Consider the following 24,437-nt stretch of genomic DNA (forward strand, 5'->3'; position numbering starts at 1 on the left):
AGGCATCAGACACATTCTGAGCCCCAGCACTGGCAGCTTTCCATTCACCCAGCGCTCCAGAGTGGAGAGCAGCCGATCTGCCCTGGGAGATAATCGCAGCAGCACATCTGGTCTTAGCTCCACAACTCTGCATTAATTATGACTTGTGCAGAAAGCATTTGAAATATCCAATGAGATGCAGAGCTCCCCAGCTCGCTCGGCAAGGGGAAGGAGCGAGCAGAAAGACAGGCAGGTAGGGTCTTGCCCACCCTCGAAGCTGCCGCCAATGTAAACAGCAGCTAAGTATGGGTCACAAGTTTTAACAAAGGCATCCCCCATCGGCTCTGTAATATATTCATGGTCTAATTGCTTGTCAGATCTATTCTAGATAGCTGAAAAAAGCTGAGCAACAGTCGCCGTCTGCATGCCACGCTCTGGATCCCTTCCTGATACAGGCGGCGTTAGCTGTGCTACGGAGTGCCCTGCTCTGGCTTTTGAGCTGCTCCCAAAGTACCAGAAGGACAAACTTAATGTTTAGCACTTATCCCCACTTCAGCACACTCTGGCAATATCCCCTAGCTCTTGAACTCGCTGGAAAGTTTGACATACCATAGGACAAGCCACAGACTTTGACCTGGTGCAGTTTTTTGTGGGGTGCTTTTTTGTTTGTTTCTGTGTGCATACAGCCCCTGCTTTAAGCCCTTTATAGAGAATCTGCCTGTTGACAACAAATAGCATGGCTGGATAGGATAGCCAGCAGGGGAAGAAACTAAAAGCTCTTTACATGTCAGCCAGCACCCAGGACTTACCTGCAGGGAAACATTTACACGCTCAGCTCCAGCACTCAGGGTAAGTGGCCAGTAGTCAAGAGCAATGCCTGCCGCACCGTGATCCATACAATTACACTGAGGTCGGCCCTTCATCCCCTCTACAAAATGCACACGGATGACTGCAGATAGGCAGCAGTCATTCCTCAGAACCTTTGCACCAATCGTCTGGAGAAATTTATGCATCTCCCTCCAGCATAAAAAACATTAAAAAATTAAAATCCTTGTTTGCAGATGCTCATCTGCTTCAATAATTAAAATATCACATCTGTGGCCACTCTAGAGATCACAACTCATTTTAACTTCCTGGCTCACCACGTGCTTAACTACACTGTGGCTCAGCTTAAATACATGTTAGAGAAGGCAGTGACCCAGTGGTTGAATGCTGAGATTTCAGTCACTGAGACAGTATCGTCCCACAGCTCAGGAAACTTGATATCAGACTCTGTCTCTATATCCTCTGATTTGATCAAAAGCTCTCACTTTATGTAAAGACAACACCAGGATCAAAAGCTCCAGCTCTTGAATAGCATAATAGTATGGCAATCCTTCAATTCAAGGTTTACCTTAAACAGAAATGCATTTCAAAGACAGATAATAGAGCTCCAGACAAAGCACCAGACAATTCTTAAAGTCCAGTAAAGGACATTTGGTAAGTGATGGAAATCCTTGAACAAAAGGTAGAAATGAGATATTGGGTACTCTTCACCCTTTTATTGTTCTCTCTTCCCTTGTGGAGAACACTGAGGCTGCAGGTTATGGAAAATCTTTCGAATGGCTGAGACACCATCAGGATTTCTGGCAATATTCCCTGGAATGATGCCTCAAAACATGTCACATCTGCTAATAACATTACAGAGCCGGGAACTCAACATTTGGAATGAGAGCTCAGGAGACAGCAAATGCAGACCTTCATTTTTCCGTTCCCTTCTCCATTTCTGTTTTCCACCTCTCAAATTACAAGAACAAGGAGACATCCAATGAAATAGAAAGTAAGTTTAACATGGATACCACTGTAACCAAAGTACAGTCAACATATGAAATTCACAGGTTCCCTGCAGCCAGTATGACTCAAAGCACGGTTAGACATTAGCATGTCTTGTAGGAGTACCCTAAGTTGTGTGAGAGATGGCAAAAACAATGTAAACTGTTCTCCAAAGAAAGGGCAAATACTGCCCTGGTGAGAGAAAAAGGCAAGATGTATACACGCTTGCTCATGTAAGCATCATAACTGAAGCAAGAAACAGCAGCTGCTTCATTATTGTTCCCTGTGGATGGTCACTGCAGCTAGAGATGTCCTGTGAGAAGAAGTTGACTGTGCTGTGTCCATTCCACAATTATCATCTTCTTGCATTATATGAAGAAATTCTCAATCCCTTTCAAAGCCTTCTGTCAAAAATCATGACTTAAACTACAAAATACAATAAGACCAGAATAAAAAATATGTGTGTATATATATAACATATACACAGATAAATATATATGTATTTATACTTTGTTTTCCAGGTTTTGAACTTTAATGTTGCACTTGGATCTGCTTTCTTTGTTATGCTTCCTAAAAATGAAACCCAAAATTCTCACATACTCACTGGATTGCTGGAGCTGCAGAATTATACCCAACACTGCAACAACAGCAATTATCAACTTGCCATCAAAACTGTAAGTGCCACCTGAGGATCTCATAGAGGGGGCTGAAAAGGATAGTCCAGAAAAGGACCTGGGAAAACTGGTAGATGGCAAAACCAGAGATAAGCCAGCAATTGTGTCCCCACGGCCCAGAAAGCCAACCAAATGCCGAGCTGCACCAAAAGAAGTGTGGACAGCAGGGCTAGGGAGGTGATCCTGCTCCTCTGCTCTGTGCTGGTGAACCTCACCTGGAGTACTGCATCCAGATGTGGAGTCCTCAGCAAAGGATAGAAACAGACCTGTTGGAGTGCATCCAGAGAAGGGCCACAGAAATGACCCAAGGGTTGGAACACCACTCTTAAGAGGACAGGCTGAGAGAGCTGGGGCTGTTCAGACTGGAGAAGAGAAGGCTCCAGGGAGACCAGCTTTTCAGAAATATCTAAAAGGAGGCTGTAAGAAAGAAGGGGACAGACTCTCTAGCAGGGCCTGTCATGATAGGACAAGGGGAAATGGTTTCAAATGGAAGGGAGATTTAGTCTGGATATAAGGAAAATGTTTTTTTACAGTAAGGGTAGTGAATCACTGGCTATTCTATGATCCTGGCTCTGCATGTCACTACAAGCCATCAGACTGGCTGGGAAGTTCACTACAGCTCAGACAACCTCTGAAAATCCAGGCATATCTCAGGGTTGGCATCTAACTCGGCTCAAATTCAGTCTTGAATATGGTTGCAACAGACAGCAACGGTGAACCTGCATGAACTCAGAAAAAATTCCTCCCCATTTCTGATTGTGAACAAACTTGCTGGCTTGTACAGCTCTAGCAAGTGCCTATAGGGCATGGCTTATTTTTAAACATTAGCTTACACATAGTGTTAGCTAGTATACAGATATACTCAAGTGAATCTGTCTGAGGGAATTCAGATGTAGGAAATTATTTTGCCCATTTATACAAAAAGGATGAATTATCCAAGTTAGAGCTGAAGTTCCTTAATTTTCAGGTTAGTAGAGCCTTATACAAATTCATTCCTTAGCCCAAGCAAAGATGGGCACTGAGCACCTCCCTGTACAAACTGAAAGCTGGCAGTGAATCACTTACAGGTGATCAGTCAGAGGACTGAAGCCAGCAGAAAAGCCTCCAATAGTACATCCCTTGTACAGTAAATTTTTGTTCTAGTTTTTTCCCTGTCCGAACTCTTTGAGAAGGTCTGTCCATGAACAAAATGACTCCCCTGCTCTGGGCTGGGGTCTCAACCTTGACTGATAAAATGGAATCTCTAAAGAATAAATAGGCTTCTGCTTACTGACTGATAAGCCAGTCAACAACCCTGGGTTGAAAGGTGAGCAAACAGCAGTGCTCATCCTCATCTCACAACAAACTCGGCCTAACCTGTGCATGGTGTTCTTCCATCCCTTTAAAATATGTCAGGAAAGGAACTCACTGAGCAGCGCTGTAAATTACCCCTGCAGTGGACTCTGCCCAGTTTATGCTCTAAACTGAGATTGTAACTGTTTGCTCACAGAGAAAAGATGATAAACAGACCTAAACATCACTCAACCACAACATTCTCAATCCACAGCCAAACCCCTCTTATTTATTGGTCTATCTCTCTCTAAACAAAGGCAAGAAGGACTTGGAGAACAAAACATCAAGGGCAACAAAACGTGCCTTTTAGCAAGCAGTGATCTCCGAAAATGTGCCCCAAGAAATTTCTATCTCCCACAGCCTAAGAACATCATTTACAGAGCTTTTTATTTACTGACTCCTGCACACACCTGCCTACTTTTAACAGATTGCTTCCATAGACCTGTATGAAGCTGTCTGTAGAATGCATCTGACTGGTAGAACTTCCCTTCCAAATGTGCTGCTGCATGTTGATCTCCCCACTTTACAGAAGTTTTACAGAAATTCTGAATGCTGGTAAGTACAAAATACTTGTGACAGTTTAATTACTGCCACCACAAAAGGACTAGAACTCCAGCTGTGGGGCCAAATACAAGAATCATGGAAGCTGCAACCTTTCACTGGTCTCTGGTGAAGAATGAAATGAATCGCCCAGACTTCTGACCATTCTGGAACATGGCAGGGCCAGTGATCTAGACTCACCTCTGAAATTTGTAATAACAGACCCTTTTATCCATTCAGAAAAATTAGCAAGTTATGCCCTCAAGTCTTTCCGTATTCCAAACCTGAGAGACTGATTTCCTAAGACCAATTGGTCACTGAGAAGCAGACAGGATCAACACTAAATGCATGGGCAGGTTATTCAAATAAAACTTCCCCACGAATGCCTTTGTTAGCCTGTAACCTACAATTGTAAAACCTACTGGGAGGTAAATGGCATCATATTGTTGCTTCTTCCAACTCAACCAATGATGAAAACTATTAATTTCCACACGTTTACCTTTAGCTTCCACTATCCAACTAAAATTCTCAGTTAATATCAAACATAACGTACACCTTCACCACTCAAGTATAAGGTCATGGTCTAAGCTCTAGTCACATCTGAACTCGATCATCTATACTTGGGGAGGAGATAGCATTTAGTTCCAATTCATAAAATAGATAAAACATTACAGTAAATCTGCCAACTTTTCAGGAACAGTTCTGGCAGAGGTCAAGGGCTTAATGTTCACTTCCTTGAGCTGCAACTCAGAAGTTAGCAAGGGGAAATTGTAAGGATGATTACCTGATGTTGGAGAAGAAAAGAGGAGCAACTGGCAAGGAAATGGGAAAAGAAACAGAGGGTGCATTCTTTGTTCTCAGCTCTTAAATGGTTAAAATTGAAACTTTTAAGGAGCAGAGTACCCTTCCCCTTCAGTAATCAAAGATTCCCATAACATTCATCAAAGGAATAACACAGAGAAATTAAAATACTTGCCTTCAAGCTGAGAAACACCACAGGAACATGTTTGTCCCATTAATCATACACTGGAGGATGCACAGTGAGAATCATTGGTGTTTTAAGCCTGTCAGCTTTCAGACATGAAGCACGAACCTAAAGCTTACACAGGAGCAACCTCACTGAGCAACTGGCAGCACAGCAGGAGGTACTGGTCAGACTAGATGCTACAGACAGCAGCCACCACAACAACTGCACAGCCACTTCGAGCTCTCCATGGCACTTGTTAGCCGAGGAGGACAACAGTCTGCTATTGAAGAGAAAGAAGGCACAAGAACCACCATATTTTATCAAAAGTAAAACTGATACTTTTTGATTCTTAGCTATACAAGATATATATGAAGTTAACAACTACATTCAGACCTTTTTGATATCAGTTTGATAGCTCAGGCAGACTTACCTTCTATGGAGTTGTATAATTCTATTTTGAACCCATTTTTTACTTTTGTTTCTGTATTTTGTGACAGTGAGTTTTGTAATTAATTCTGCACTGAATGAAAAACTTTTTTGCTTGTTTTAAACCTTCTGACTGTGCTCTCTTCAAATCCTCCATACTCTTGTCAGAGGTAATCTTCTTTGTAAGAGGAATCTTCTCCAATATTCTTTTCAAAGGTTTTGGTTTTTCAGTTGTGTTTTTTTGTTTGTTTTTTGAGAGAGATAGAGAAAGGGAAGGTCTTAATTTGGACATATTTTACATCTTATCAGTTATGCAACCACTGGAATACGAGATTTTTCCTGAGCAGAACTTGTATTAAAATTTCCCCCATGATTTGCAGGGAAGGATTGCTTCTCTCAGCCTGCTGGCAACACAATTCCTAATGCAGAACAAGATCCTGCTGGCATTCACTGCCACAAGGGTGCATTGCTGGCTCATGTTCAACTTGTCATCCATCACCATCCCAGGTGCTTTTCTGAAAAGTTGCTTTCCAGCCAGTCAAACAGAATGTGCTGGTGCCTGCAGTTATTCCTCCTTAGGTGCAGGACTGTTGAACTTCACAATGTTTCTGTTCACTTCTTTCTCCATCGTCTTGAGGTACCTCTGAATGATGGCAAAACCATCTGATGCATAAATTCCTCCTCCCAGAAACAATAAGTAAGGTTGCTGAGGGTGCACTCTGTCCCATCATCCAGGTCATTATTGAAGATGTTAAACAGTACTGGTCCCAGCATCAGACTGTGGGGTGCACAACCACTAACAACTTACTTGCCTGCAGGCTGGACTTGGGGCTGCTGATCACATTCCTTCATACACTGCAGTTCAGCCAGTTTCCAGTACACTTCACTGTCCATGTATCTACTGTATTATCCTTAAATGAGGATGTTACAGAAGACAAGTGTTAAAATCCTTGCTGAAGTCAAGATAAACAATATACGCTGCTTTTCCCGTATCCACCCAGCCAGACATTTCATCACAGAATGTAACCAGGTTGGTCAAGCACAACTACCCCTTCATAAATCCATCCTGGCTATTCTCACTTACTTTTTTGATCTTAAAATGTTTGGAAACAGTTTCTAGGTTTATTTGCTCCATTATCTTCTCAGCAGCAGAAGTAAGGGTGACCAGCCTGTAGTTCCCAGTTCCTCCTTGCCCTTACTGAAGACAGGAGTGCAACCTCCAACAACTGCATATCCTTTGTAAGATGAACCAGCTCCCAGAGCACTTGTGGATGCACCTCATTAGGTCCCAGTGACTTGTATACACCCATTTGCTTTAAGAATTCCCTAACTTGATTACTTGCTACTGAGGAGAGAAATTCCTTGTTCAAGACTGTCCCACTGGCCTCAGGGACTGGGGACTGCTGAAGGCAAACCTCAGCAGTAAAACATGAGGTGAAGAAGACACTGAATACCTTAGCACCTTTTTCATCCTTTGTCACCAAATCTCCCATCTCTTTCAGTAGTGGGCCTACATTTTCCCTGGTCTTCATTCTACTGCTGATATAACTGAAGAAGCATTTCTTGTTGACAATCACATCCCTCATCAGATTCAAATCCATGTAGACTTTATCTTCCTTAAGTCCATTCCTGCATGCTTAGACAGCTTTTCTGTATTTTCCTTAGTTCACCTGTCCCTTTTCCCACTCTTCCTGTACTTCCTTTTTAAGATTGAGCATTGTCAAGAGCTTCTTTTTAATCCACGTAGGCCTCCTTCCACCTTTGCTTGATTTCCTGCACATCAGTGTGGACTGTTCTTGAGCTTGGAGGAGAAAATCCTTGAAAATAGCTCTCCTAGACCCCTGTTCTCTCCAGGATTCTATCCCATAGGACTCTTTCAAGAACATCTGAACAGTTAAATCAACTGCTCCCCTGAGTCCCAGGGGGTTGTGACTCTACTATCTACCTTGTTGAGTGATGCCTCCAGAGTGGCTCTTTTACAGATACTCAGTGTTACCTCAGGCAACTTATTTGATTGCTCAGTACTTCAAATTCCTTCTTGACAAAAAAGGACAACAGCCTTGTTCTACCTCAAGGTTGTGTTGTGGTGATGGAATACACTGGGCATAAAGAAGCAATAAAAGCCCCAGATACATCTGATGATCAGAAGAAAGAAAAAAAAAAAAGTAAAAAAAAAAGTAACTTAATCAGATCTCAGAGAAAGATCTTAGAACCTTAAATTTTTTTCTGTTGCGAGCAGCTCAGACAGACAGCAAGACACCTGCTCCCAACTTCAGCTCTGCATCTGAACATCTATATCCACAAGTGTAACTTCCTGTAATACATCTGCCTGGGGTAAAGCTAGCCAGAATCACCTCAGATTATTCATGCATCTCCTAGTCCTAGGCAGATAACTGAACTCATAACCCCTATCATTTTTCTCTCTCTCCCCCCTTGGTTGGGCCCACCTCCTACTATGAGACAACACTGAAGAGCAAACACTGATAAGCTGAACCTGGCGCCAGCTGTCTCCATGCAGAGATAACAGCACATAGGCACAACAAACACCCAGTGCCACTCCCCACACACCTGTGGGAGCCTAAGCAAGAGAAGCCCACCCTGCAACCAAATGAGAGGGCTCTTTGAGGCTCAGGCAGGAATCCTCTAATCTGCCACTCTAGGGGAGCCCTCTAACCAGACATGGAGCAGAAACTTGTTCTCAGTCTTCATACTGGGCAGATAGAAGAGCAGAAGTCACCTCTTTACTCTTCTGTGATATCTTAGCATCTTAAATCCACAGATACAATTCTGTGGTCGTGATGGTGTTATTGGAAAATCCCCATCTAACAGGTAGAAAAATTAAACCCCAAACTCACAAGACTTAGCATAATACCAAAGTTCCTAAAGAATCTGGTATCCTTGTGGATGTGCATCTAATAACAACATCAGATCCTTCAAAACAGTAACTTTTCTTTCACGCAGATTTTATCACAAAGACATTTACTTATGTAAAAATAGGATATCTCATTAGGCCTACGTAGGACTATCCTTACACAACTAATAATGACACTGAGATGGGTATTAAATTAAACCTTGGAAAATCCTCCTCTGGTTCTCAGCTCTCCTCAAATATAAAAAATGGTCTGCATAAGGTTCTGACTGCCAGCACAATCTTCCACTGCACTGTTCTGCTGGCAAAAGAAAGAATCCACATGTCAAGCTTTGTCTATATAGAGAAATTGGAATTAATGATAGCAGAGCAGCTTTCCCAGTGGACACTTCTGCACAGTCCATTGGTTAAAAAGTTACCATCCCTCAGAAATGTTTCTTCTCATATGAAAAAAAGGCCATGGAGTTCCTTCAGAATGATTATGCTTTCACAGGTAAAGCCCTCCTCGTTTGCCTAAGGGAAGCACATTCCCTCCAACTGTTTTACTCCTCTTCCATCACAAGGAACTGATGAAAGCTTAGGATAACAAGAAGGAGGAATTAGGATAAAGTAATCGAGAAAGAAAGGGGCTGGAACATGCATTTCTGGCAGAGGAGCAAGGAAAATGCTCATGGCAAGAAACAGCAAGTAAACAGAGGGAAACATACAAACACAGCACATGGTTAACACAAAATAATTCTGTCCCCATGCAACGCTGGTCATGTGCTGGGCTGTAAGATTGCTACACGCACTTCAGGGCTTTCAGCTCAGAACACTGAAAAACTCTGCTTTTGTACCACCAGGCCCAAATTCAGCTTGAGACACATTATGTTTTAAATCTTACAAAAGACAAAAATGAAGAAGACATGAAAAGAGGTGAATAGATGGCAAGGGACCTCCTTAGAGTAGCCATATTTCTTCTTCAGAGTGGAGGTACAACCCCAATGCTGATTTAGAGTGAGGAAAGATCACCTCTTCACCTCGCTACTCCCCGTATTTTCCATACGTCCCATTTCAGAGGATGCTGGCAGGCTCACTCTCACCCAAGCCTGTGGACTGGCTATACTTCTAGCACTATGTCACAACTACAAGGCTTCCATATTAAAAAAGCAACCAGAGAACAACATGACTGTAAGGCTCAGAGGGACTTTTCTAGATAAACTTTCAGTGGTGTAAACACAGAGCAAAATTTGTTCCTTTTGGAGGTAAGAAGGATCAGAGGAAACAATTTTAAACACTTTGTCAGAATGTGCTCCAAAATTTACTTGTATCAAGCCTCTGTAAAAACATTATTCCTGAAGACATAAACTCAAACATGCAGCTTACTCTAAATCTCAACTCTGAATGAGATGGCCTGGACTCAAGAATTCAGAAGCCTAAAACTTACGGAAATGGTTCCAATTTATTTTCTCCATAAACAGGACAACCCTTCTTTAAAAGAGTTGGGAATTCTAGGATTTTATTTTAAGACCACATTTCAAATGCATTCCGTATGGATTTTAGGCCTGAACATGTCTTCTATTAATGATTTTGGATCCTCGGCAGCTTTGGAGTGTTTTCTGTTTTGTTTTGTTTCTAAATCTTTGCTGTTCACCTTTAAACATAGTTAATGTGTCCAGCCCAACACATAAGAAGATACCTTCAACTTTTTGATTTATATGTTTCTTCAATACATCAGCAAAGATTAAAGTGGGGCTAAGCCTCTCATTTTATCTTGGCATAATTCATTCCTACATCATATCAGCCTTCTCCAGAGCTGGATATTTACATACTAATAATGAAGCCTGCATTATAATTCCTAACTCCCATTCCTTTAGCGTCATATATTAAAAAGTGTCGATAGATAAGACTTGGCTCTCAAATTAGCAGCGGTAGCAAAGCAGATTTCAAATTATTCAATTAAAACAGAGACAGCTATGTTTAGAGTCCTCCCACAATTGAGGTAGGCTGGGATTTCACCTTGCTCTGATTCTGACGAAGGAGGGATAGTCTTGATCATTTAGAAACAATGATTTGGATGTTTTAACTATCTCCCAGTTATTGGCATTCTTATAAACATGTTGTGAGGAGAGACTGAGGATGCAGTTCCACGGTTTGTTTAAGCCAACTGAAGCGTGGGCTGTAGCCAAAATGAACAAGCATGCCCTTCTCCACTCCACCACCCTCACTGTGATAGAACTGCTGCTATTCCTGCCTGCACAGCTGGGCGAAGAAGACAATCCACCTTAAAGCTGATTCACTCCCACTTTTTTTTTCCTCCCAAGTCATTCCCCCTTGCACAGCATAACCACTGGTATCAGCAAAACCAAATGTGGTGGCAACATAGTTGCAAGGTGGGAGAAGCCCACTGCAGGTAGTACACAGTCAGTTCAGAGGAGTGCTGAAACCATAGGATAAGAATCTGCTCACGTAGCATTGACTGCAGAGTATAACAGACATAACAAAGCTAGATTTAGGCCTGCTGAATTTGAGTAGCAAGGCAGAGAGCTAAGGCCAGTCTGATCAGCCATGTTCTTGAGTAGCTTTGATCCAGAGATAAAAACTCTATACACAATTTTAGTTCTTTCCAACTATGCTTCACTTCTACAGGGCAGCTTAAGCCAGCTGGATCTTCTTAGCAACCTTAGTTCAGCCAAATTCAATTGCACTGATCACTTTTTTACCCTGGATTCGGGAATTAGTAATTTAATTTCAGAAAAGCTAATTGTATTATTTAACTCTTATCTAGCTCTTTTCATCCTTAAATATCTTCATCCTTTATCTTTAACCTCTTAAAAGAGGCTGATATCACTATTTACACGTGATATCACTATCTGCGTAGATGCCCATCAGTAGCCACTTCAAAGTGTTGCTACCACTAACAGTGAACCCAGCAGAAAACATCCGTGAACACTTGTTCTGTACCACACTGTTAAAACATCCACATAATCTTACAACATGAGAATTTGAAGACTGTAGTACAGTATCAACATTTTTGTTCATTTTAAATACAGGGACTGTCTACTACAGTACACTTTACAGGTGCTCTCTCAACTTGACCCTGTTCTTTTTCTCCCACAGTCAAGCCAGTGGAAGCTCAGTCTTCTCAACCAGGCCCAGACCAAATAAAGAGTTTTGCAGCCTCTGCCTTCGAGGAGATCAAAGATGGGCATCTGCCCTTGAAGTGGAAGCCAGAGATAACTGGACATATTCTTTTACAACTACAGGAATAAGGGAGATCCACAGAGTAGTTATCAGCTTTAAGAAAGTGGACATTGACAATAGAAATGTTTTTGTTATTATCACCATTTCTGACTGTAAGTAATACAGTGTGGATGTGACCTCCGCTTCCATTCCCTTCCATCCCCTGGCAAAAAAGCCTAGCCCAATCTCCGTGCTGTAAAACACTTTAGACAATCAAGAGATTATCTAGGCATCTCAGTGATTTTACAGTGTTACACATATCCTAGTATCACAAGAATATGTTTTACCTTGAGGCAAATGTTTTAATTTATGTGCATGTGAGCTATTTGCAATACCTCCACCAAAAGGAGCCCATATAACCCGTCGGATGGCTTTCACCCAATCTTCCATTTCATTCTGGGAATTAGCCATGAGCAGGAAAGCTTCATGATTGACAGGCATCTTTTCCCGGTCTCCTGCACCACCTGAAAGATAAAACATAAACTTATTTTAGCTTCTAGCTCACAAGAGAACAATTAATGTTTAAAACTACTAAAATTCTGGGTCAAAATTATCAAATTATTATTTTAATTGAGCTGTTTAACTCACAGTTCCTACTCATATGCTGCAGCACTCAAAAAGCAGGTTGATAAGAACTCAAAGCTGAAGTAAAAAATGTGCATTTTCAGTCAAGAACTTGGAGATATTGTGCCTTCTGCCCCAGCAGTAAACAAAGGGAGACCACAGGCTGTAGGACCCTGCAGAAGGAGCTCAAAATTAATTTCATATATCTATGCTGAGGTGCTGAGATATCCAGAAGGAGGGGTCAAGGGAATCCTAGGACAATTCAGTGTTTGAGATACTGAAGTTGCAAGACTATCTGCTTTCCTCAAGTCCCCAAAAATGTATGGTCTTGATATAGAAAGAGACACATTCTGGTTTTGGATCCAATCCAGCCACAATGTTTTAGAAAAGGAAGTAGGACTTGGGAACACAAATCTAATTCTCCAGCTTGAAGAACCTTAGGAGCTATTAACATTGGCATGCGATATCACAGAAAGTACTGACCAGAATACTAGCTGCAGTCAAGCTGTTTCTTACAACAGTCATTTGAGGATGCTCTAATATTTAAAACACTTATACATTTATTTATTTATTTATTTATTTCTGAGTACTTCACCAAGTTTAAACCTTCCCCTCATCTCTCATTTTACATCCCAGAGCTGGATACAACCAAATGGAGCCATACAGCTTCATTAGAGCAGCCTATATATAAAGAAGATGCTGATCTTGTCCAATGTAGCAGCTGCATCACCAGTGGCCTGGCGCTTAACCATCACTATGGAAACTGTCTCTGTGGCAAAGCCAAACGCTTCACAACTGCTGTACCGTTGCCATCTCCGGCTTATGCAGCTTCCAATACCTTGCAGCAAGCTGGAGCCGCCAGTCTGCACTGAGCAGCCAAAGCTGCCTGTCCATGGGATCCAGAGATAAGAGCAGTACACAGTGGTTTCTGCACAACTAACTTACATATGTGGCTCATAAATTCTCACTAATCTGGGGGAAGGAGCAAGCTGGAGGCTGCCTGCAAGCCATGGAATTGCTTTTTTTCACTATTAGGTGACTCCTGGCCTATCATCACCCACCGACTATGTGTTGATTTGCAAAGCGAAAAGAGTAGCGTGAAATGTGTTGAGGAGGATTTTGTGGCAATTCAATGAACAAAGGAAACTGAGGCAATCTTTCAGTAAAGAACAGAGATGACAGGCCACCTGGAACTAGGCATGCAGCTTAGGAAACAAAGGCAGGATCTGTTTTCCTCACATATATCCAAATTAGGATTCCTTCCTCACAGCACCCTCCCAGACAGTCTCCCATTTTGAATTTAATGAATAATTCATATTCACAGAATCACAGAATATCCTGAGTTGGAATGGACCCATAAGGACCACGGAGTCCAACCCCCGGCTCCACACAGGACCATTTCAATTCCAAACTCTACATTTGAGAGCAGTGTCCAAGTACTCCTCAAACTCCAACACTTGGGGCTGTGCCCACTGTGCTGTGCAGCCTGGTCCATGCTCACCATCCTCTGGTGCAGAACCGTTCCCTAACCCCCAGCTGCCCTCCCCTGACACAGCTCCATGCCGTTCCCTCTGCCACTGACAGCAGAGCTCAGCGCTGCCCTCCGCGCCCTGTGAGGAGCTGCAGCTGCCATGGGGGCTCCCCTCAGCTCCTTGCTCTGTGCTGAGCAAACCCAAGGACCTCAGCCACACTCCCCACACACCCTGCCCTCTAGACTCGCTCTGCATACCTCCTTTGTCCACTTCCTAACAGCCCTTTGTCTTTCTTAAACCGTGGCAACCAAAAACTGCACATTAAGATATGCAAAGCAGAACAGCTGCAAGAGGAACTGAACACCAAGCTGTGTTCTGGCTGCAGTATCCACCTCAGATTTAAAAGCAGTATACAACCTGGACCTGTGCTTTTCCTTTGGCCCTCTTCCAGGCCCTGACAGGTTACAATGTCTCTGCACTGCCAGGCCCAAACGCTCCAAAAACTCATTTCTTCATTTACTCCAACTCTTTTTTCTCTACCTACAGAGTCAAAAGTCATGGGAAACTCTTCTGCAGGGTCTCTCTTCACTCCTCCAGAACTTCTTTTTACCCCAGTTTCCAATAGGCCTGGCTGAGAGACACAATCTCAGTGATCTCAGTGTTGCAGTGAAATGAGATGGGCAACTAAGCACCAGACCTCAAAGGACTCCACTCACCCCATAACAGACACCTCTTCGCTTTATTTCACTCCCTAAGTAACACTACACTAGCCACTTTCACCTCAGTCAGACACACAATATTCTGGCTGACTTCCAGCTATCCCCTTAGTTTCCTTCTTAGCTTTAAAGCTGTATTTTTATTACCAGCGACTGTGAACCTTATAGTCAAGGCATTCATAGCTGCCAGTTGATTTGGATATATCTTGGCCTTGAAAAATGGGCTGTTTAGCTCTGCTGTAGTCTATTAGAGCATCCACGTATCTATAAGTGCATGTGCTGAATGGGCCATACTACCGGCAAACAACTGAGTCTGGTCAAGATAAAGCAGATCCCATTTTTAAATTTAAAATGAAGTCTTGCCCAGCTAAACCACAAAGTACAAGAAGAGAGACTTAGTTCAGAATGAATTACAGACTGCAAATTTTGCAAGAACAGTTGAACTAGTGCATGCAAAGGTTGCCATATGAAGCATAACAAGCATAGGAAGTTGAAGACTACATCTGACTGAACTTCTGCAGAAGTGGCATCTCAGCATTTTCCCTCGAATCACTGTACCACAGGGACCTGACTCCAGCTCTTTGGCCCCTAAAACATTACATCAAACCTGACAGATGCCTTCTAAATTTTTTTGGACATTTTTCAGGCAAGCATTTAGGGAAAAATATTTGTATTTCTATTAGAGACTGTAAAAAGTAAGAACAGGATGGGAAACAAAACGATTCCTGTGCATGCTGTGGAACCTAGGCTCGAGACTGCCAAAAACTACACATCCAGCTCCTCTGCAGTTAGCTTTCTCCCACTGAATTCTAACTTGCAGCAAGGTCACGATCCTATAAGCTGTTTGTGGGAAAGTCAGTAGTGACTAGTCACAAGAGTACAAGCAGATAAATCCAACTCTATGCAGGGACACTGGTGTACAAACCAGAACTTCAGAACTGCTTCTCAGAGAAAGCCTCATATGTTAGCATAAGATGAATAAGCATTGACAGAGCAAGCAGACCCACCTATAAATAACTCTTTTATGACTTTCTAATCTTATTCCTTTCTGCACATTGCTGGCTCCTTTCACTACTACACCATTGAGGCAACGAGCAGAATTAGAACTCCCTAAAGTGCAAAGTTCAGGTGCTTGTCTATGTTGTAGAACTTGACTGCTTTTGAGTTTCAGTAATTTCAAGAAAGAGAAACAGCTAGACTCAAATATTTAGATCTTAAAAGCAAAACAAAAAACTTTCTTTCCGCTACATCTTCTATAGAAATCCAGAACACTGTCGGAAATTCACAAATGCTTTCATTTCCGAGCTCAGACACAGAAGAGTAGTTTCAGATTTGAACTGAAGCTACACAACACAACTGAACAAATCAAACACTGAATGGATTCAAGCACACTTATCTTTAGGAAATGGAAATCAATTTTAAATCCTTCTGCCTAGAAATGTTTGGATATGGAATTTTAACGTTGCCCACCCCAGTGACAAGAAGCTCACTGTCCTCTTTTTCTGCCCTCTTTTTCTGCCCCACAGGGATCCGCTGCCTGGACTGAGCAGCTGAGAGCCTCCAGCCCTGCAGCACAAAACCACTGCTGCTGCACAAAAGAAACGGGGCCCTGCCTCCTCAGCACCACGATGTGAGGAACAGTCTGCTAACGATTTTAAACACAGACCAAGGCTTTCCATTCCTTTGAACAGATTTTCTCACTCATCTTTAATCAAGCCCTCACTCAAACAAGATTGGCCCTCAGAGACCAGCTCTGCTTAGCTCAGGACTGCCAGGGGCAGCATCCCAGCCCTTCCCAGAGTTACTTTCAGCTCCACATCAGAGGAAAATAAAACTGCCTGCCAACACAGTGTGCAAGCACCTTGATGCCACCGTGGTTTGGTATGCGTTCACCGGAAAGCACAAAGCTTAAGACTAACATTATGCTATATGTACCTGTCCTGCCTGTGCTCCTGCCCAGAGATCTCAGAACAGCCCTCCCTCTATACAGCTGTTTCCAACGAGAAAACATTGGAAGCCTTGAACTATTTGTGAAGCTAAGCCTTACATCCTCTTTCTCAGTGTAGAAACAGAAATTCAGCAGGAGTAGGACTGGACTTCCACGTAGGAGGTGGTCCTGCCTCACTGTGCGTAAAAAGAGGAACATTTGCATTCTCAAGCAAAGCTGCTTTCAGATTCTGCTGAAGTTGGCAGCTTCTTGTTTTGTTCAGATCATTTCCCTCCCTCCTCCACCACATCTGGTTTGCCTTTCCCCCATTTTTTACATAGTTCTGCCTACTGATGTGTTTATGTATTGTCATCATATCAACTTCACTGAACATTTACATAACTATAAATGCTTATGTGTGTGTGTATTTACATGTTTGCACTGCTTTGGTGTGGATAGCAGAGTGGCATTTCCAGTAGGGTGAAACTGAGTTGGCCACGCACATGTTGCTGCAGCATAAGGGGAGGTAAAAGGCAGTTTCAAGGCTGAGTTATGAAAGTGCTAGTGTCTGGGAAAGGCAAGGCTCAAAGGACATGCTTGCCCTCAATACTACAAGTAGTGACGGGCAGTCTTTGATTGCAGACAAGCAGCAACAAAGATCTTGACAAATGGACAAAAACTAACAGCCAACAGCTGAAGAGAAGAATTGCAATGAGTCATCTTCTCTGACCTGCTCTTCATGATTGTCCTAAAGGTGAGGATCAGATTCAGGGTTCTGAGGTCCCCTTATAATGTAAGAAGCTGAAAAAGGAGGGAAATGAATGTTGTCAAGGTGAAGGGCAGTCGTACTGCGGGAAAAAAAAATCTTTCTTTGCACAGTAAGAAAAACCAATAGCCTTGATCTTTGGATTATGAAAAGGGATGGAAGAAATATTAGTAAGTAAGCAAGAGGTCATTAAGAGTGCTTGGATTAGACACATGAAACTTCACTCCATTTTGTCAGCCATTGCCTTTGATTCCGGCTAACCCTCTGGCTTGAGCACTCCTCTTCTGCATTGGCCCCAGATTTTCTTAGAGCATGAAATAATGTAACATATCTGAACATTGAGTTAACTTGCCCTTTCAAGTATGCAGTTTAAATTTCAGTATGCTCAGTGTTAATTCTACCTTTTTTTCTGGTGTTTTCCCCTTCCCCCACCTAATGATCCTTCAAAAGAAGGAAAAGCTTTCAAGGAATAGAAAACTGCCCTTGAAATGCTCTATTTAGGCTACATGAGAAAAAGCTGCAAGAGAAAACTGAAAGAGCCAAGAAGCAGAAGACCAAAATCATGGAAAATTTAAAGGAGCTACAAAAGAATGATAGCAGAATGAAGCAGTACAGTGAACAATGACATCTGCCTGCAGTGTTTTCTATGTTTTTATCTAAATACAGACCCTTATATACATCTATACACACACATACACAAATACATGGGATACCCAAATTTGAAGTTGATTTTGAGAGTAAACTTGCCATTCACATTTTAAAAATCTTACACAACACGCAAATAAAAGAAACATTCTTTGGATGAAAACCAATTTATTCTGTCTTGGTTTACTTTTTCCTAAAGAAACATGTATTATTTTTGGTGAATGGGTATTTTATTTCCATAGCTTGGAATCAGTTTGAGGGGCCTTTCTTTTGGTTGCAGCAATGAGGAAAAAAATCTTAAATACCTTTTGCTGTACAGAGTAGATGTAGCTCATAAATAGACGTGCTTTAAGTTTCCTTGGAGGAAGAAAATTAAGAGGTATGCACTAAACTCTCATTGACTTTCCAGTCAAATATGAATCCTAATTTCCTTAAACACTTTTAAATCCCTCAGGCTTAATGCTAGTTAAAGTAGATGATCAAATTTTCAGAAGTTGTAGCAAAGAATTTTCTTGAGTCCCTAAGTGATTTTCAGATCTCAGATCTTAGACCTTGTCCCAGAAAATACGGGCAGTCTAACAGCCTAAAGCCACTGCTGTTCATTACCTAACTCAGAGGCCTCGTCACCTGTCCTCCCCCTTCATTTCTGTGGCTTCAGACCAATATTGCAGTGAATTTCAGATACCATTAAACAGGTTTAAAGAAGCACCAGTAAAGAGATTAAGGCTCAGAATTATGGTTTCTTATGCAAAAATTCTGACAAGACTTAACATGAATAGAGGCACTACAGATTTTCTGTACTGATACATAAGCTATAGAAAACCCTTAAAAACTTGAGGCTAGCATTTGGTTTCAGTCGTCAGAATCAAGTATATGATTTCTAAAAATATAAGCAGTAAATGCAGATTTGGTTAAATCTTTCATCTTTTATACATAAAAATGGTATCAAGTGAACTTGACCTTTGTTTTGTTTTTAACTCCTGCCTGGAAATTCCTTTCTTGGTAGGCGTCATCTGCATTGCTCTGGACTTGCCAATTAAAGTAGAGGAACAGGTTAATGCTATCATTCACTTAAAATAACCTCTTTGTTTACAACAATCTGAAATTCTCTGAGGATACCACTGTTTGACCTGGGATGTGCTGCTCACTGTGGCTGCAACATACAGTCTGAACTTAGTTAAGCTGAATGTACAACTATGGGAGGACCACCTCCACTGGAGCAGCCAAACAATTAGGGCTGAGATGAGCCCAGGTATAACAGACAACTGCTGAATACATTATTTTTCTCAAGGACACAGCATCTTCCTTGCACCAACACAGCTCAGGCACCACTCCCTCCAGATCCTGCCCACAATTACTTTGCTCCATAAAAAGAAGGACCATTGACTAAGATCCTGCTGGCTCGCTGACCACAAAGGTTTCTGGGACCTGTGAAAACATGCTCTCAGCTGTGTTTAAGCATTGTTATTACTTTGAGATATATTCATATCAGCTTCTTCTAGGTAACAGAAAATGAAGAAACCTCTCCGAGATGTTCACATTTAGTTTAGGAAGCCAGAAGGACCATTTTGCATAGGAATTTATCAGCGATAACACAAAGAGAAACTACTGAACCACCAATTGCTGGGAGCTGCATGAAACCACTTTGCCTCTGCTGTGACTTGTGTGTTGCATCCTGAGTGGGATTGCTAAGGTAACTACACTCTAATTATCTCCAATTATGCTTCAGGGGTGAGGCTGTAAAATAATTGATAGTTTGATCAAATCAATTAAATCCTTGTGGCTTGATTAAAATCATGTTTCCTGGTAGGAAATCACTGTGCAGATTGACTTTCAAACCTGAATCATAGTAGAAATAACAGCTTCTTAGGTGGAGCTCTCAGTGCACAGTGTCATGGTCACATGGAAAAATACAGGGTACAGCATTGCTTCTTCTGATACCAACATTATTTGCCTGCCAAGCAAAAGGTATCTGGTCCTTGGCATCAGTCACACTCTGCCAAAATGAAAGCTTCTACAGGAAAACAAGGTGTTGGGAGCCCAGGCATATTTGTGGTTCAGCTTCTTTCATTTGCTAAAAACTCTTCCTTCAAAGCCTATTTGACATCACCAGCTGTTAGAAGGCTGTTCATCTTATGGAATGTCTTTCTTAAAATGACAGGCAACCTTTGCTCCTCTGTACAGGGGGAAAAAAAAAAAAAAAAAATTTCTTCCCCTCCAAAAACCACCCCAGTCCAGAAAAAAAAAATGAAGTCTGAGGTCTCAAGTGAGGGTGATGAGGGGGAGATAGAAAAGGTTGTGCAGCTTTTTTCTCCAGCATGTTCCACAGACAGCCTTGTACCAACAGGAGGATGCTTTCCCTCACCCTCCTTTCTCCCAGTCCAGAAAACTAACTCTTCAGCCTTTCCTCAATACACCCAAGATCTACAAAACTGCAGTGAACTCAACCCTTAAAAAATGATGAAACGTGCAACTGCCCAAGCTATGCGAACCTCTGACCCTGTGTGTCAGAGGAATTTGAGGGTACAACAAAATGACAGTTGTATAAATGAAAGACTCAGAAAACAGTGGTACATCTATGTAAAGCCAGCCACACGGCTCAGCATGGTTCTCCAAGGCAGCAAGTGCTAGAAGTACCCTTCTGAAGAACGTATCAAATTATGTTTTCCAACTGTGGTTATGTTTACACACTATTTTAAGGAGGAAATTCCTTCCTGACCAAAGATGATGATCCTTCATGTTTTGAAATACCTGAATGAAGATGACTGGATAATTTTTATGCATTACCAAGTAACCGCAAGCAATTTTCTAACTCTCAAATTTCTTCAAATCTTTAACACTAAGGACAACAGTTGAGGGAAATTTTAAATTCTGATGAGCAGTGAGTTACTACATTAGAATAGCAAAATCAATTATTATTATTTTTAAAACAATTTCACACTGGAAAGATAACATCCAACTTGTATATTCCCCTGGAACTGTTGGGCTCATATTTTCCAGGTATGCTCACTGATAGGAATGAAGTGCCTCTCGTGCCTTTTAAATAAGTGTCTCTAAAACTATCTTCTTCTCCCCCTTGCTTCTTTCTCATAAGCCTAATTCTTCTTTTCCTCTGCACCTAACTCCACAATCAAACTTGAAAATAGTGAGAAATTCTTTAAAGACCATCATCTGCCATCTTAGTCAGTGCTTGGGACTCTACATGAAGCAGAACAGAGCTGAAGCCATCAGCTGGTACAGTTTCAGCTGCAGAGAGCAGTGCTCTCGCTAAGCCAGTATAGACTGTTTCTTTGTAGAATGAATACAGAGTTCTTCAGAAAATCAAGCCAACCAATTACAAACATTTTCTTCAGCGAAGTGACTGAAGCTTTACAAGCATGGTTTTGGCAGCAGAAAATACATGAACTGTCATTAAGGACTTAACACTTTCAGACTTCGTTTTCAAAAAAAAAAAAAAAGCTATTTATTACATTAGTGCAGAAAAGGAATTAAAATGCAAAAGAATATATACTGTGTGCCTTTCATAAAATATTAGCAGATTTTGGGGAAAAAACTAGCATTACTGATTTAAAGCAGAATTTAAATGCTACAGGAGATATTCTGATCCATGTCTTCCTACAGTTTGCATAGAATGGCAGTTTTACAGCAGTCTCCTTCTATATCTGGCTAAGTGCTGGTTAACCAATGCATCTACTAAACAGGACTGTGCAACACACATTACTTTTCACTTATGACAATAGTGCTGACTGGCAAAAAGGACAATCAGTACTTGTCACTTAGGCTAAGCATTACAGACTTGGAACACACTCATGGATGGCTATTGGAATTGAGGTTATGCTGATGCACAAAGCAGGGCCTCAAATCTTTGTGCTTTAGGACAATTGTCAATGGGCTACTAGCAGAATAAAGCTATAGAAAAAAACAATTCTACTTCTCTCCACCCAGTGGCAATGGACATATTCCTCCTCGTTAACAGTATTATCAAAAAGCCCATAAAAGTTCATTTAAAGTGGTTAATCATTAGCAGATTAAACTTCATGGAAAAAAAAAAAAACTTGCTGATTTAGATATGATTTAAACAATAAATGAAAAAAGCCTGGTATGTAAGCAACAACTCATCTTAAGAAATGTCTTCAGCTGGTGGACTTTCCCCACTGACATTAAAGGGAGTATTGCACAGGATGCCCTTCTCTAAGATTCAGTTTCCCAGAGGAAGCCCAGTCAGCAGCACTCACTGCCATTAAAGCATACTAGGATATTACAGATGTACGTACCCTTCTGTTCTCTTCCATCCCAATGCCTTTACAGGATATGCCAAAGGCCTGCTCACAGGCATTGTCTATTCTGCCAGTTAACACATTCACCTCTACATTGTACACACAAGTAATAAAGCTCAGACTCCAAGATCCACAATACACTGCCAGAAGGCCTTCCAAAACAACTTATGCTACTATCTAGAGTTTGTAGTGATTTGTGGAGCAAACGTATCAAAGCAGGAGTGCCAACAAACTAACAAGTCTCTGTTCCGCTTCAAGCAAAGGTTGATCATAAGCCTTGTGCTTAGCGTATTCTCTTAAGACAATGAATTTGGGTATTCTTATGCTGCCCGGAGCAGTAAAGCCATTCTGACCATGCTGATTTCGGTGGCCCTGCCTCACAGATGTGTTTAGCTCACTTCAAGCACTGATGAGAGAAGGCAGCAGGGTGCATCCACCTTGTGAGCCTCTGACTCTTCACCTTGCTCCTTCCTGAGAGCACAAAACTGTACGCAGCCATCACAGACAGTGCATTACAAGAATTTTTGTCTTTGCAGTCAAAGGCAGGATAATAGACAGAGGATGGGAATATGCTGAGCCAATAGCATGGTATATTAAAAAGCCTTCCAGCTTCTGTTTAAAAAAAAAAAAAAATCTTGATAAGCCTGAAGCCAGCAGCTGCTGCCAGCAGCATGTGGCTTTCCTTACCTTGGGGACACCTGCTGAGCTGCTGCCTCTTTAATATTAGATTAAAACAGTGGCTTTCCACATAATGAATTATGTATCTACAATGAAGCTGTGGTACACAGGGAGCCAGGGAAGCTCTGGAAATAGAAGAAGCATTTGGTCTAATGGTCTACATGGCTGGAAAACATCACAGACGGCTTTATGATTTGTCTGAACCCTTGTCTGGTAGCAGAAGGTATCAGGCAAGTATAGCAGCTGCTCCTCTTTCCTTCCCTGTTTATTATTGAGAGCAAATGTGTACTTGAAAGTCCCTAAAAGAACATATAAGGAGGGGAATCATAGCTTTAAGCTTGCACATCTTGTGACTGCAACCAATTTTTAAGACAAAGAAAGTTGCTTGTCACTATTATTTTTATTTCAATGGTCCACAGCATGAAAGTGAAAACCCACAGATGTCATATACTAAGCGTACTAATGCCTTGCCAGTTTGGTCTCTGCTGTACTAACCAGTTGCATCTAAGAGAGAGACAGACTTACACAGAGGAGGCTTAATAATTCCCTCCTCCTGTTTAATGTAAACTAGATGGTATGTGTACACAGGCATGAAAGAATTACAGAAAAATGATTGCAAAGAGTGTGCATGTATGCAAATACATACAGTAAAACATTCTGTGCTTACAGATGTTCTAGGCCTGTCCATGTTGAAGTCTAAACACATCAGTGAAGTCTGATTCTCAAAAGGAGACATGGCATAAATAGTTTTTCATATCATATACCTTACATTAAGACTCAGCTCCCTCCAATCCAGTTTTGTTACTCCTGTCCAATTACAGATATCCAGTACAGCTCAGATAAAAAATAGTAACATCACTGCAAGCAGTCTTATAATGAGGACATACAAATGTAAGTTATTTTGGTGAATGTTTAAATTAATAGAGATCATATATGTTGCACTGCTGGAATACTTGTCACAGAAATAAACACCAGAGTTTCAGTTTTAACTAAGGAGAAACAGGCACAGAGAGGTTAAAATTATTTCTGAAGTTATATTGTGCATCAGCAGGGAAATGCATTCTCTGTACTAAAAAGAAACAGTTTTCAATTTCCACAGTGTGAAATTCTTACACACCACTGCAGAACTGAGATACAAGGACATTAAACGATTGCAGGATGGTATTGGCTATTCAGTAGCAGAGGCAGGAATGAAAAACAAATCTACTACTTCCAGGCACCCTGGATTAACCAAACACTGATAATCACACAGAAAGGAATACTTTCTGAACATTTGTGGTGTACAAGTGCAAAGGCAACATCAGTCCTAGAAAGCAGAAAGCAAAGAATGAGGTGGAGCAAGCTGAACAGCATGAAGATTGTTCCTCCAACACTCTCCAAAGTAGTGCTCTTGAAATAGGAAAGCCACATTAGAAATTAAGAGTATGTTGTGTCTTGAAAACTGCTTCCTCACTCAGCAGCCCTAGTGGTTGCCCAGAACATCCTCTGCTTGGAGAGCTTTAACTCACAAGCTGAAGTCACTGTTCTTTCAACAGCACACACACAGCTCATTGAGAGTCACAGCAGTGTGT

The 24,437-nt window shown here is 41.6% G+C and overlaps 1 protein-coding gene across 11 annotated transcripts in view; it reads right to left on the minus strand.

The window, feature by feature from the left end:
- The window catches only part of ARHGAP22 (Rho GTPase activating protein 22), a 153,740-nt gene that overhangs the window by 32,014 nt on the left and 97,289 nt on the right, over positions 1 to 24,437 (minus strand). For 9 of the 11 annotated variants that reach the window (XM_048946114.1, XM_048946109.1, XM_048946110.1 and 6 more), the window contains one exon: positions 12,109 to 12,285. In XM_048946114.1, coding sequence (XP_048802071.1) covers positions 12,109 to 12,285 — 177 coding nt within the window. The remainder of the gene's footprint in view (positions 1 to 12,108; positions 12,286 to 24,437) is intronic. The other 2 variants (XM_048946111.1, XM_048946107.1) reach the window with 1 other exon arrangement.

The sequence above is a fragment of the Lagopus muta genome, chromosome 5, assembly GCF_023343835.1.
Source record: "Lagopus muta isolate bLagMut1 chromosome 5, bLagMut1 primary, whole genome shotgun sequence".
Classification (NCBI taxonomy): domain Eukaryota; kingdom Metazoa; phylum Chordata; class Aves; order Galliformes; family Phasianidae; genus Lagopus; species Lagopus muta.